The sequence below is a fragment of the Emys orbicularis genome, chromosome 1 (assembly GCF_028017835.1).
Source record: "Emys orbicularis isolate rEmyOrb1 chromosome 1, rEmyOrb1.hap1, whole genome shotgun sequence".
Lineage (NCBI taxonomy): Eukaryota > Metazoa > Chordata > Testudines > Emydidae > Emys > Emys orbicularis.
In genome coordinates this window covers 335978237-335991864 of record NC_088683.1, presented here as the reverse complement: position 1 = coordinate 335991864, position 13628 = coordinate 335978237, and the positions used below count along the sequence as shown (strand labels likewise).

The window sequence follows — 13628 nt, the reverse complement described above, 5'->3', positions numbered from 1 at the left end:
AGAAGGATACTGTTACTTTTATTTCAAAATGCTGTTGTTTTTATTTTGAAATTCTATGTAAAGTGGATGGATGGATGGATGATAGGTAGATAAGATCATACGTAGGTAAGATTAGATGAATAAAACAATGGAAATGGAAAGACCTGAGAATCACACCAACACCAGAAGGAGGCTGATTTGTGTAATTGGGGCTCCTTAATAAGAACAAATAGGCCTGTCATCAGAGCTGATCAAGAGAACAGAAAGGTGTGTTGTCTACCAGGAGCTAAGATATGGGATGTGGACCTCAGGCTGAAGAGGATCCTGATGGGAGCAGGAAAGAATTCACTGATTTTCCTTCACATGGGAAAAAATGACACTGCTAGATTCTCACTGGGATGCATCGAGAAAGACTACGCCAGGCTGGGGAAGATGCTTAAAGAAATGGAAGCTCAGGTGATCTTCAGTGGGATTCTACATGTCCCTAGACAGGGAGAATGAAGGCGAGACAATACTATGATGATCAACAGATGGCTCAGGCAATGGTTCTATAAGGGGAGATTTGGGATGCTGGACTACTAGTAGGCATTCACAGACAGAGGACACTTCTGGGATAGATTGCACCTGAGTAGGGAGGGTAATAGATTTCTGGAATGGAAGCTGGCACAACTGATCAAAAGAGCTTTAAATTAGGAATGTAGGGCAGATGGTTGGGAGATGTTCATATGTTTTCCACCACTGATTTTAATATTCAGCTGGAGGAAAATCAAGTGAAAGAGGATACAGCAATGGAGAAAGGAACAACAGAGAATAGGAGAATGGACAACAAGAGTAAAGATAGTACAAACACCAATAACAGTAACAGTCAGGAGGCAATACTAGCAATAAAATGAATATACCTAATCTGGCAAGGAAATTGGATGATGCTAAGCAGAAACGACTAAGATTTTGGTACTGTACACCAATGACTGAGTAACAAAATGGAGGAACTAGAATACTGGTGCAAGGGGAAAAAAGAGATATTATAGCGATAATGGAAATATGGTGCAATTGTAGTCATGACTGGTGGCCAGGTATTGAAGTGTATATGCTGTTCAGGAAATAAAGGCAAAGGTGGTAAAGTAGCATTGCATATTAACGGTGAGATAGAATGTAAAGAAATAAGCAGTGATGGAATGCATCTGTTTGGGTCAAAATAACTTTGGGAAAGAATGGTAACAGATGCTCCACAGGGATAGTGCTTGGGGTCTGCTACAGATTCCACAGGATCTGATTTGGATATAGATAGAGACCTCTTTAATATTTGAATGAAATAAGTGCTACTGAGAATTATGTGATTATGGGAGATTTTATTTTCTCAGACACAGATTTGAGGACAAATGCTACTAATAATGGTAGGGCCCTGATATTCCTGGATGTGATAGATGACAGATTTCTTCACCATATAGTCACTGAACTAACAAGAGATGATTCCATTTTAGATTGTAGTATTGGTAAGTAGTGAGGACCCCACAGAAGAACTGGTTGTAGAGGACAATATTGGTTTGAGTGATCATGAGTTAATTCAGTTAAAGATAAAATAGAAGGATAAACCAAAATAGGTCTGCAATTAGGGTCCTTGATTTCAAAAGGGCAAATTTTAAAAAATTAAGGGAACTTGTTAAGGAAGTTATCTGGACTGAAGAACTCAAGTATCTGAATGTGAAGGAGTTTTAGGATTATTTTAAGTCAAAGTTGCAGAAACTATCTGGAGCCTGTATCCCAAACAAAGGCAAAAACTCATAAGGAAGGGTCGCAGACCACACAGGATGAACAAGCATCTCAAATAGGTTATTAAGAGAGAGCCTACAAAGAATGGGAAAAGGGATGCTGAAAGGACAGGAGACACTTGATATGAATTTAATCAGGCCACAACTTTATTGTATAGATATCTGGGACTACTCGGCAGATAAAGTGTACAAGGCAGGCAAATCCATGTTTATTCAAATAACTACCTGGGGCTTCCACCAGCACCCCCTTCATTTTCCATCCAGGTCCCCCAACCAACCCATGGCTTTCACCTTACCATCCTCCCCACCTCCTGAAGGGTTAAGATGGGCTATAAGAAAGGGGGGGTTGGCTCCCTGCCGTACCAATCATAGGAGTCCCCAACCCTCCACCCCCGTTCCGTTCCTTTATCCAGCACCTCGTTTCAAGTCCTTTATCAGGCCATTTATCTAGCCACTGAATGCCTTCCCTCTGGAGTATCTGTACTAGACATCCGCCCCTCACTTACAAAATAAGTTGCGACATATAGCCTTCCACCTTTTCTCCTCACCAGAAAAGGTCCTCTCTGACAGCCACTATGGGGAAGGCAAAAAAACCTCACTCCATGGTGGTGAGGTAAAAATTCCTTCCCAGCCCCCTTAAAAAGGAGTGACTATAGCAATGCCCACAGCAGGTCCTAACCCAACCGGATATTAACATCTCAAAGGGAAGGAGTGTGGGTGCTGCCTTGCCTGCTGCATGGAGAAAGGGCTTTCAATGACCAGGGCTTGCACCTTTAAAGCCTTCCACCCTCACATTCCCAGGGGGTGAATCAGCGCCACAAAGCTCACCACCACTCACATTTTGCAGCAGGTTCTAACCACCTCCCCCGCCACCTCCATAAAGTCTTTCTTTGGCAAGCCCGGACAACATTCCCCCCGCTTCAGGCGAGGTGCAGTCATTTTTAGGGCTGTCAAACGATTAAAAAAAAAACTGCGATTAATCGCGAGATTAAAAAATATAATCGCGATTAATCACAATTTTAATCACACTGTTAAATAATAGAATACCATTTATTTAAATATTTTTGGATTTTTTCTACATTTTCAAATATGTGTATTTCAATTACAACACAGAATGCAAAGTGTACAGTGCTTACTTTATATTATTATTTTTTATTAAAAACATTTGCACTGTAAAAAAAGTTCAACAAAAGAAACAGTATTTTTCAATTTACCTGATACAACTACTGTAGTGCAATCTCTTTATCATAAAAGTGCAATTTACAAATGTAGATTTTTTTTGTTACAAAACTGCACTCAAAAGTAAAACAATGTAAAACTTTAGAGCCTGCAAGCCCACTCAGTCCTACTGCTTGTCCAGCCAAATGTTAAGACAAACAAGTTTGTTTACATTTACGGGAGATAATGCTGCCATTGGGCCAGGGACTTTTAGGCTCTAAAGTTTTACATTGTTTTGTTTTTGAATGCAGTTATGTAACAAAAAAAAATCTACATTTGTAAATGTAGTAGTAAATCTACTTCTGTTAGTCTTAAAGGTGCCACAGGACCCTCTGTTGCTTTCTACATTTGTAAGTTACACTCTCACGATAAAGTGAATGCGCTACGGTACTTTTATGAGGTGAATTGAAAAATACCATTTCTATTGTTGATCTTTTTTCTAGTGTAAATATTTGTAATAAAAAATAATATAAGGGAGCTCTGTACACTTTGTATTTGGTGTTGTAACTGAAATCAATATATTTGAAAATATAGAAAAACCTCCAAAAATATTCATAATACATTTAAATTGGTATTCTATTATTGTTTAACAGTGCGATTAAAACTGTGATTAATCGCGATTTATTTTTTTAATTGTTCATTTGTTTTGAGTTAATTGCTTGAATTAACTGCGATTAATTGACAGCCCTACTAATTTGCTAGACAAAGGAAATACGGTATATCTAATCTACCTGGATTTCAGTAGAGCAGTTGATACAGTCCCACATGGGAAATTATTAGTTAAACTGGAGAAGATGAGGATTAATATGAGAATCAAAAAAGGTGGGTAAGGAACTGGTTAAAGGGGTGACTACAACAAATCATGCTGAAAGGTGACTTGTCAGGCTGTTAAAAATCAGTCTTTTTAACATTTTCATTAATGACCTTAAGACAAAAATTGGGAGTGTGCTAATAAAATTTGCAGATGGCACAGAGCTGGGAGGTATTGCCAATACTGAGGAGGACTGAAAAATCATGCGACAAGATTTGGATAACCTTGAAAACTGGATAATAGAAATGGGATTAGATTTCATAGTGCAAAGTTCAAGAGCATTCACAAGAATTTTTGAATAAGATGAGGATTTATCAGGTGGAAGTGACAGAGGAGGAGAAATAAATTTTACCAACTCTGAAATGGATGATTAATTTGTCAGATGACAAAAAGGCATGATTAGTAGCAGTTCCTTCCTAGTGGGGATGTGAAGAATACCTGATTCAGAATCAATTTGTATATAATGGCACCTTCTTTAATGGCACTTAGAATTGCTTGGACAGAGATTCTGAAAATGTCTGGCTCTCCCCTGACAATCACCATTGCTATGCACTTATACCTGCCCTATTTGCTGTTTGCACTGATTGGTCTGTCAACATCTGAAATCAGCTGGTCTTATCCCTTTTGACATAAATCCTCCATTTTCAATCATTTTGGAACCAAATGCATGACAAGAACAGAAGAAGCACAGTAAAGGACTTTTTGACATTAAATGCTATGAACTCAGGTAAAGCTGAATGTAAATTCTGTAAAACAAAATATTATTGCAAGAATGTTATATACAGCCACTCAAGAGAAGCTATCGAACACATATCGAAGCTAAGTTTCCAGATGTTTATATAGATATCATTAAAAGAGTTCATAGGAAGCACTTTTTACACAGTTTGCCTCTATCAAGCACCAAGAATCATGCAGCCTGTGGAGGAAGTGAAATTTGGTTTCCTGTAGGCTGCTAAAATCTGTATTGTCCTGTGGGAAATGATGGCACTTAATAGACAGGAAATGTTTATTGTGGAGAACATGGTCTTATGGAGACAGAGTGTCTTTGAACCTTGATATTAGCTCACTTCCCATAAATTCATTTAAAATAACATGAACCCTAATATGCAAGAGCAAATTTGCCAGAAAGTAATAAAATGCAAAAGATTGCAAGGTGCTATTCATTTATGGTGAAATCTGCTCCACTTGTGAAGAACACAAGTAACTCATGCTTTGTGTGAGTGAAATGCCAGTAGATTATGGAGGTAAAATCCACAGTATCCTCCTCCCGTTGGCCTAAATCCAGATTGCAGAGGTACAGTGAACCCCTCCTCTGACTGCTATTCCAGTCCATGAGCTGGTGTACTAACTGCAACTCCTCTGCACTACTTTTCTGTGGTGTACTGGAGTCTCAGTTCAGAACATCACAGACTATTTGTTTAACAATACTGACCTCTGAAAGTGCATTACTCCCAATGGGCTGCTTTCTTCAATGGCTTCCCACTGAAGATTTAGTCAAATTCAAGGTTTTGGTGTTCATCCTCAAAGTACTTCCTGGGATTGGTCCAAATTCCCAGAGGGACACATTTTATTATTTTACATGACTATGAACGCAAAGGAACTGTCAAGCTCAAGAGTGAAACTTGAGTGCGGTAGATAGAGCTTTCTCAGCAGCTAGTTCACTGCTGTGGAACTCGCTTCCATGGGTGTTCCAGCATGACCATGAACTTGAGCACCTTCAGAATAAAACCTAAAATCCACTTCCTCAAATTAGTCTACCGTCCTTCAGTAAACCTACCAAAATCACACATTTAACAAACAAACATCCACACAAGAAAGAATATTTGATGCCTTGGTTGAGAGGGCCCGAGGAGTTGAATATTTTTTCTGCATGTTGATTAGCAGGGGCAATTGGCCTAGTTCTGTTCTGAAGCTGTTGTTGCTGGAGTTTTTGTATTCATGGAGCATTTGTTTGCAGAACTGCAGGTGCTGAGTTTTTATTGTGGTTTTATCCCAGTCACTATAATAACCTGTTAAGATGAGCTCCAAACTTCATTCTTACACAGTAAAATGACTTAATTATACCGTTGAATTAGCAGTAGTTGTATTGGTGTAGTTGTAGCTACTTAGTAGCGTAGCTTCTTTACGGCATAGAGGCCTGCAGAGCTTTTTCTTGTCGTGGTAATACAGCCAGTCTGAATCCCACAATGGATTTTTATGAGGCCCAGGGTATGTGTAATTTAGAATCAATCTCCATGTCTCTGTAATACAATTTTACTCTGTTTTGGTTAACTTCATTGTTTGAGGGGGAGAGTTTTCTGCAATATCATTAATTTTGTTTTTTCACGTTGACTTGTAGTTGCCCATGTGTTGCAGTAAAGGAAAGTACCCGACTCCAAGACTGTAGATCTTCAAAGGGAATGTTTTTAGAAGAACTGCTGTTACACACACACTGGGTCTCCTTTGTCATTAATCCATGCAGAGCTTAAATTCCATTTAAAGCAGGAAAAATACTTTTTCTTAGTTCAGAAGCTGAAAGTGCTGATTCGATCATTGTTTGTTAAAATCATTCATTTAAAATATGTTACAAGTAGAACAATATGGAGACAGTTACTTATGCATTCAACCCGTTAAATTTGTTTTACTCAATAGCACTTTAACCTAAAATCTTATTTCATATTGCTTAACATTTATTTTTTTCATCCCCCTTTCTCCCCACCCCCATATTATTTCTGAATGGAGTATAAGTAGAAAATTATCTTATTTCCTTCTGTAGAAAACGTACAGGAGCTTATTCTATTCGTTGAAAGCTTAGGTCAAACTTCCAAGCAAGAAGCCTTCCCTTTTCAGTTGTTGTATTTTTTGTTGTTGTGTAGTTTTATTTTTTGTAATTTTGTTTTATGACATTGTTAATAAATGTTTACTTGGCTGTTGCCACTATATGTATATTAATCTAATGCCAGGGCACCTGCAGTTTCATAAATGATGACATTTACAGGTATTGTTCTCTAGCATTTTCAAAGAATGTTAAACCAAACCAGAGGAAGTTCACTCTGAAGAATAGTCTAGATCTTTTTAAATCCTATTTCTCTTTCTCCCATGCAATGCTATGATAATTAGTTTCCTTTTATTTAGAACTTGGTCACAATACAGAGGACTATCCATGCCTTTGTTAAGGCACAGTATAATCATTATTGACGTTTTAAGCTCTAATATATATCTGAATATTTTGTGTGTTTCCATTACAGATAAGTGGCCTGCAACTGGAAGGTTGCAGTTTTGATGGACATCGACTTTCAGAAAACCAGCATGACTCTCCCAGTGTGTCATCAGTTCTCCCTTGTTACATGGGCTGGATTCCACAGGTACTAAATTATTAAAGGACCTAAACTTTTATAGTTTCCTTTCTTCTGTGTAATAGCTTTCCAGTATGATGTTTCTGATCTGTTTGTTTCTTCTTTTAAAAAATGATCAACTCCCAGTTTTAATAGAACAAACAGTCATGTATAACATGGCAGATTTATTTACATTTTGGCCAATATTTTTTAAATAGTAACAAACAAATGAAGAGAAAGACGCTGTAAAGAGGAAATGTATTCAGATCAAAGCTTTTATTATTTTTATTTTCTCTGCTTTAAATATAGGATCATACATTTTCAAAACTATATTTAATAAAACTTATAAAAGTATTTGGAAGTTCTTAATAAAAGAATTTTTCCATTAGAGTTTTAACACCATATAATGTAAAAATTGACTTAAAGTAAAGAACATCTTATGAGCGGCAGGGAAAAAAATAAAACCCTTACCCCTTCTTATACCTAATGAAAAATGAATTCCAGTGATTATTGAAGTGCATTAGATTAAAGCAAAATAAGTAATCCAAACAGTAAGAATTGTAACCTGTACAACTTTCCAATTATAGTAATAATCTTTGTTAAATACTGGAATCAGAAGCTGCAAAGAACTGTGTCTTACATAGCAATTTCTCAAAGCATGGGGTAGCATTACAAAATCACAAGCTTATAAAAGCTGTAGCTAAAAAGCAAACTAAAAAGCTTAACAGAACTATGGAAGATATATAGAAATATAAATACAGAAAAGCAAGAATTACGGTATATAGGTAAGGAGGGATGTTTTTTCCACTTCTGTATTACAGTAGATTCATTAGCTGTACATTATTTTCCATTGTTTTGTGTCACTTTTTCTCCCATCCTGCAAACAAGGGCCTGTACAACAAATGGAAGTGGCAAATGGTGGTTTTTGGTATGTGTCAACCTGGTGAACTCTTCAGACAAAGTTAGCTTTTTGGGATAATAAATTTAGCCAGTACTAAGTAATAAAACGTGTTGAGGATCACATTAGATATTTCATTGTTATTGCTGTACCCTTTCCTGACCCAGAAGTAACAGTGCCTCTAATTGAATATCTGTAAACAGACATTAGGGGCTCTGTAGCTGAGACATATTAACTGCACCTACACTAGACTTTTCTTAAAATGTCCCAATTCTTTGCTACCACCAGTGCTGCCAAACTAGTGATGCCCATGGTGAAAGCATTAATATAGACTAATCGCCACGTCAAGATTTAGTTTGAGAACACAGTGGGTAAAACACTAGCAGCTGGTCTACACTGGATCTCCCACCATTGCTATCATCAATGAACCTACGATGATTGAAAATGTGAAGAAAAAATGTAGACAAAGCTAATGAAGCAGTTTTCAGTTCACTAAGTAAAAAATGCTTACAAATCCTTATTTTGTTAATGGAAATGAACAGATTCCTAAACTTTCCAAATTTGCTGTTTTCGCTAAATATGGTTATTCTAGACTTAGGAGTTACTGGGTCGAGGGAAAATATAAATTGTTTTACACTGAGGCTCCGATTCAGCAAAGCACATACCCAACATGCTTAACCTTAAGCAGTATTGTGAGTAATCCCATTCCTATTCAGCAAAGCACTCAACCATGTGTTAAAGTTAAGCCTGTGCTGAAGTATCTGAAATTGGGCACCCAGAAAACAAGGAACACACAATTAGTGGCCACTGGTTAAAAAAAAAAAAAGGTTTAAAATGAGTTGCTCAGCATCATATAAGAATGTTGTGGCAGAAGCAGGAATAGAATCTAGTTGTTCAGGGTGTAATTCATCTGTCTTAACCATGAGATGATCTCTTTTCTTTCTGCACTCCACTGCCTCATTCACTACACACCTTCCACCTTCTGTAACAAATGAGTCTGGGATACTACGGACAACATCCTTATTAACTGCATAATCCTGATTCATTCCCTTTGCACTACCCATCCTGTGACAGACTGAATTGGGGGCCCTGTGGAAAAAATAGCGTGTGATCATGTAATTAAATACTGTAGCATAATGCATACACACAAGTGGGCCTTATTAAGATTGCAATATTTAAGTTGATGGATAAACAGTTATCAGAAAAGATAAGACAAATATGGTTTAAAGACCTATGCAAAGAATACAATTCTCATGTGTCAGTTCTTCAATCTATTATAGTTTGTTTAAAGTCTTACAACACACCCATCACTGTGGTATCTTCCCAGTGCACACCACATTCAGTTTGTGTGCCACTGTGTATGTGTGAGCATACTATATTTTATTATTCTAATTAGGCATATCTCCTTTCTTCCATCATTGCTATGAAATTTAAGCCTGAGAAACAAGATATACGGGTAGACATCTCAAAATTAAGAAGCTCTTGTCTATGAATGGAAAGTATCTGCAGACTACTTGGTCATTGCTTTGTTCAAAAGAACTTATTTTGAGAGTAGGCTTTCAAAATTAGAATTGCCAGTGTTTGAGAACATAACAGAGGTTACCTATTTAGCCTCAGGAAGTGGAAAGGTAAATTCATATCAACCTTGTACAGTTACTGGTAGAGCCAAAACATAGTATTAATATTATCTTTAAAGGGGACCATTCTCTTCTAGCTATTGCAGGTGCCATGAACACAGATAGATATTCTGCATGCATTATGCTCTGTTAATCAGACATGTAATGACACCAAAACAGGGCACGAGGCAAACAATATTATCTCCAGAAGAGGAAAGTACGAGCGATATGTTTGTCCCATAAAGTTACTAGAACTTAAAGCTGTGGGATGCGTTCCCGGCCTCATTGAAGGTAATGGCAAAACTCACACTGACTTCATTGGAGATAAGATTTCACCCCTGGTGTTGAAAAGATGAGGGAAGTTGACTTACAACAGCAATAAAAATCTTCAAAAATGGCTAGACATTCAGGTCTAAGACACAGTGCTGAAAACAGTCATTGTTTGCATTTTAACTTCTTTCCTGTTTTGAGATATTATATGGTTTCTAGTAATGAAACTTTACTCACTCATGCTTGTTTGATTTACACTAAAAGAACCCTTCGATTTTGTTCCAGTTCCTTACTGACAGAAGTCAAATGGGCTTGTTGTTTGTTTCACAAAAATCTTTGACACTTCTCCGAGAATATAAAATGAGACTTTGAGTGTTGTGAGGAGTCTGGTTTTCTGACTATACTTATTGCCCAGAATTCTATCAAAGTATTGTATCATGTTTTAAAGGCTGGTTAAATACTGCAGAAGAGTAAGGGCTAGAATGAGCTTTTAAACTCAGTCCTTTATAGTTGCAGTGCCCCAGGAGGAGCCCTCAGAGGAAACAGTGCGTCAGCCACAATTCTCCCTAGCTCCCTCTTGCTCTAGGAGTGGGGAGGGAATAGTTCACTTTTCAGGCTACATCCAGATCTACTGGTCATTGTGGGGCAAGAGGAGGCAGAGCCATGGCTCCCTCAGCCCCTGGCTCACTTGTTCCTCCATAACAAAATGTAGCAGATAATTGTAATCCTCATGTAACAGCATTGCTGCTAATAGTGCACAGTAATGAAGTAAGTATATGCATATCTGAATATCTGATTATAAATAAATTCAGCCAAACTGTTTAAACCTGGGTGCCTAAAGTTAACTTGCTGAATCCCTATTTAAGCACCTAATGGAAATGGTCTATTTTCCAGAGGTGCCAAACACCACCACCTGCCACTGTAGTGAATATTGCTGTAAAGAGTTAATGCATTTCCCTGTATATGACTAGTGAAAGCATCCACCCTTCTTGTTTTAACTAATATTCAATCATTTTAAATATTTTTACATGTTTTGGATTGCTAAAATTGCATGTAAGGTTTTTTTGTTTTATACTTGTGATTGATTCCCTTTCTATCTAAGCTCTTGTCTGTCAGTTATAAAGAGAGCATGGAAGAGACAGTAGGCAGGTTTTACGCTGTGGGCCAGATCCTTTGGTCTGGCTGAGCTTACGAACTTTGTGATCCCTTTGTCCTGCTGCTGGCTGGGGACCACGTCAGTCCCTGGGATAAGTTAGAGCAGCTCCCTGTGGCCTGGAGAGCCCTCCTAGTAACAGTATTCATTGTTTGAACAGTGCCCTAATAAACACCAAAAAATCCTCAAAGTAGTCTGCAACAATGGGGAAGGGGAATGTCTGTCTGTCTGCCCAAGGGCAGAACTAAATGGAATTTTTTTTATACATAAACAATGGCTGCTGCTCATCAGTTTGTGCATCTCAGGATGTGTGACAAGTCATATCCTCCAGGACACCCCATTCTCCTTCATAACCATTTCCCTTTTGCAGCAGCTCTTGTACTACTTCAGAGGCCCAATCATACTCCGGCTGAAACTGCTGTAGACATTTACTTCAGTGAGTACAAGGACGAGTAAGAACTCAGTCACTTAAAAACCCTGCACATCAATCCTGCACAGACTGATTTATATGTCAGAATTTAGAAAGGACTATTCTGGAATTTTAAAACAAGACTACTTTGTCTTGGTCTCTTTCTACTCACTGCAGGTCAAAAACCAAGAATATTTCTTTGTAATGATTCCAGTTAAAATATGTAAATGTATCTTTGGACAATAATGGCTTAAATAAGAGTAACTTGGTTGGCAGCAGACTTTAAAAATCTTTGAAGTGGAAAGTGTTGGAGCTGTGCTCATGGGAGCTAATTCAACCTGCTTTAGATTTCTGGTTCAGGTGTTATATGATGTCAGATGTTATCATTTTACCCTTCAAAACCTGACAGACACAGTAAAGAGAATTCAAATGCTGAGTTGTGTCAGAAGTCTAGAGAAAAATACTTTTTCTGAAACCTTTGCTTTCTCTTCCCTCTTCCCAGTCTTAGCCAACAGATTATTCTTCTGACACCTACCAAAGGTTGCACTTATCACATTATAACTTCTGACTCTTCTTTGGATACCGTGTCATCCAAGATTGTTCTTGTGTCATGTTAATATACGTACTGTATTTTTAAATTATAACTAATGGGTGGTTTGTTGACAGGATGCATACGGTCCGTATTCTCCAGAGGAGTGCATATCCCTGCCAGTCTATACTAGTGCTGAGAGGGACTGTGTGGTGACGAATATTGATGTGCCCTGTGGAGGAAACCAAGACCAGTGGATCCAATGTGGAGCTGCATTATTTTTAAAAAATCAGTAAGATGAAAGTACACTAACTTTGTGCAGTCAGGTTTTTTTTAACATCTGAGCTGTTTGCTGTGAGATGGCTTTGGTTTCATTATATGTTAAATATTAGTTTTAAAACAGAGGTGTATAAATCCCCAAAATGTTTACAATTTAAAAAAAAAATGACCTGGGATTGGAATAAATTGCATCTTTGTGAGGTGATGTAAAAATGATCTGCAGTACTATAATGCCAGACACACAAGTGGCAGTTTCTCAAGATTGTAATGTAATTTATTTTCTGTTTTAATTTCTTGCAATCTCATATTTTGACTATTGCAGTCCCACAGAGATTGAACAGAAAGGAAAATCAAACATGTTTTCTTTGTTCTGCTTCTTTTTGTATTCTGTATTCTGTCTGATAGGTTATATTTACAATTATTATGTAATAAAAGTAGCTGATGAGCCTTATTATGATTAAGCCATCTTTTCTATGCACAAATTCAACATTTTTTGTATTTTTTTTAATGTAATGATTTTAACTATTCACATTTTACTTGAGCATGATCTGTAAATTACATAAGATTCATGCAGTCCTTGTGTGCTATGAGTTGGGACCTCTGTTCGTTGCAGTTATCACACAGAAATAGCTGAACACAGAATTATGAAACCAGACAGAATTCAAACAATGTAGATATAAAAGAACAAATTAATGTGAATGCTAATGGTTTCAAAATTAGAATTTTTTAAAACCCTGCATTTTCCTTATCTATTAATATGCCTAAAAGAGGGACTACCAGTGATGTCAATAAAATACCAAGTCAGATTGAAGAGGCCTTCACCATGCACTGGGCTGACATGAGAGACATAATTGTGCTTATGGGCTCCTGGCATCAAGTGAGTCCAGTTCAGGATACTGTGTGTTGGAGCACACTGATTCACTCCAAGCAATATGACACAAGATGGTGTGTCACATTGGGATAGTGCCATACTTTGGGTATACTGTTAGATACAGTGCCAAATGAGATGAGCCAAAACCATCCAAGAATAACAAAATCCCATCATGATGCTCATTTTAGTATCTAATTGTGGTTGTACAATGGCTTTATGAAGATAATTTTAGAAAACAAGAAAAGAATGAATTTATTGCATTATTAAAAATAGTTCCCAAAGAAAAGTGTAAGGACTGACTGATCCCTTTCACATTGGTGTAAATCAGGAGGCAATGCAGATATACCAAAGCAGAATTGGCATAAGCCCATACCGATTTTTTTTAATTAAGGCCATATTTCTCTTAATTGATGTTTGTTTGGGGGTGGGGAAGGGTTGGCCATATTTGCAGTTTGCTTTTCTTAAGAAAGTGGCTTTCCCTCTCCTCTTCCTTCAAACCTGCCCCACACCCC

At 37.4% G+C, this 13628-nt stretch overlaps 1 protein-coding gene across 1 annotated transcript in view; it reads left to right on the top strand.

The window, feature by feature from the left end:
• Positions 1-12262, top strand: part of DYNC2H1 (dynein cytoplasmic 2 heavy chain 1) — a 370096-nt gene extending 357834 nt beyond the window's left edge. Inside the window, exons 88-89 of the mRNA XM_065405465.1 lie at positions 7005-7121; positions 12104-12262. Of these exons, the coding sequence (XP_065261537.1) occupies positions 7005-7121; positions 12104-12262 (276 nt within the window). The remainder of the gene's footprint in view (positions 1-7004; positions 7122-12103) is intronic.
• The last annotated feature ends 1366 nt before the right edge of the window (positions 12263-13628 follow it).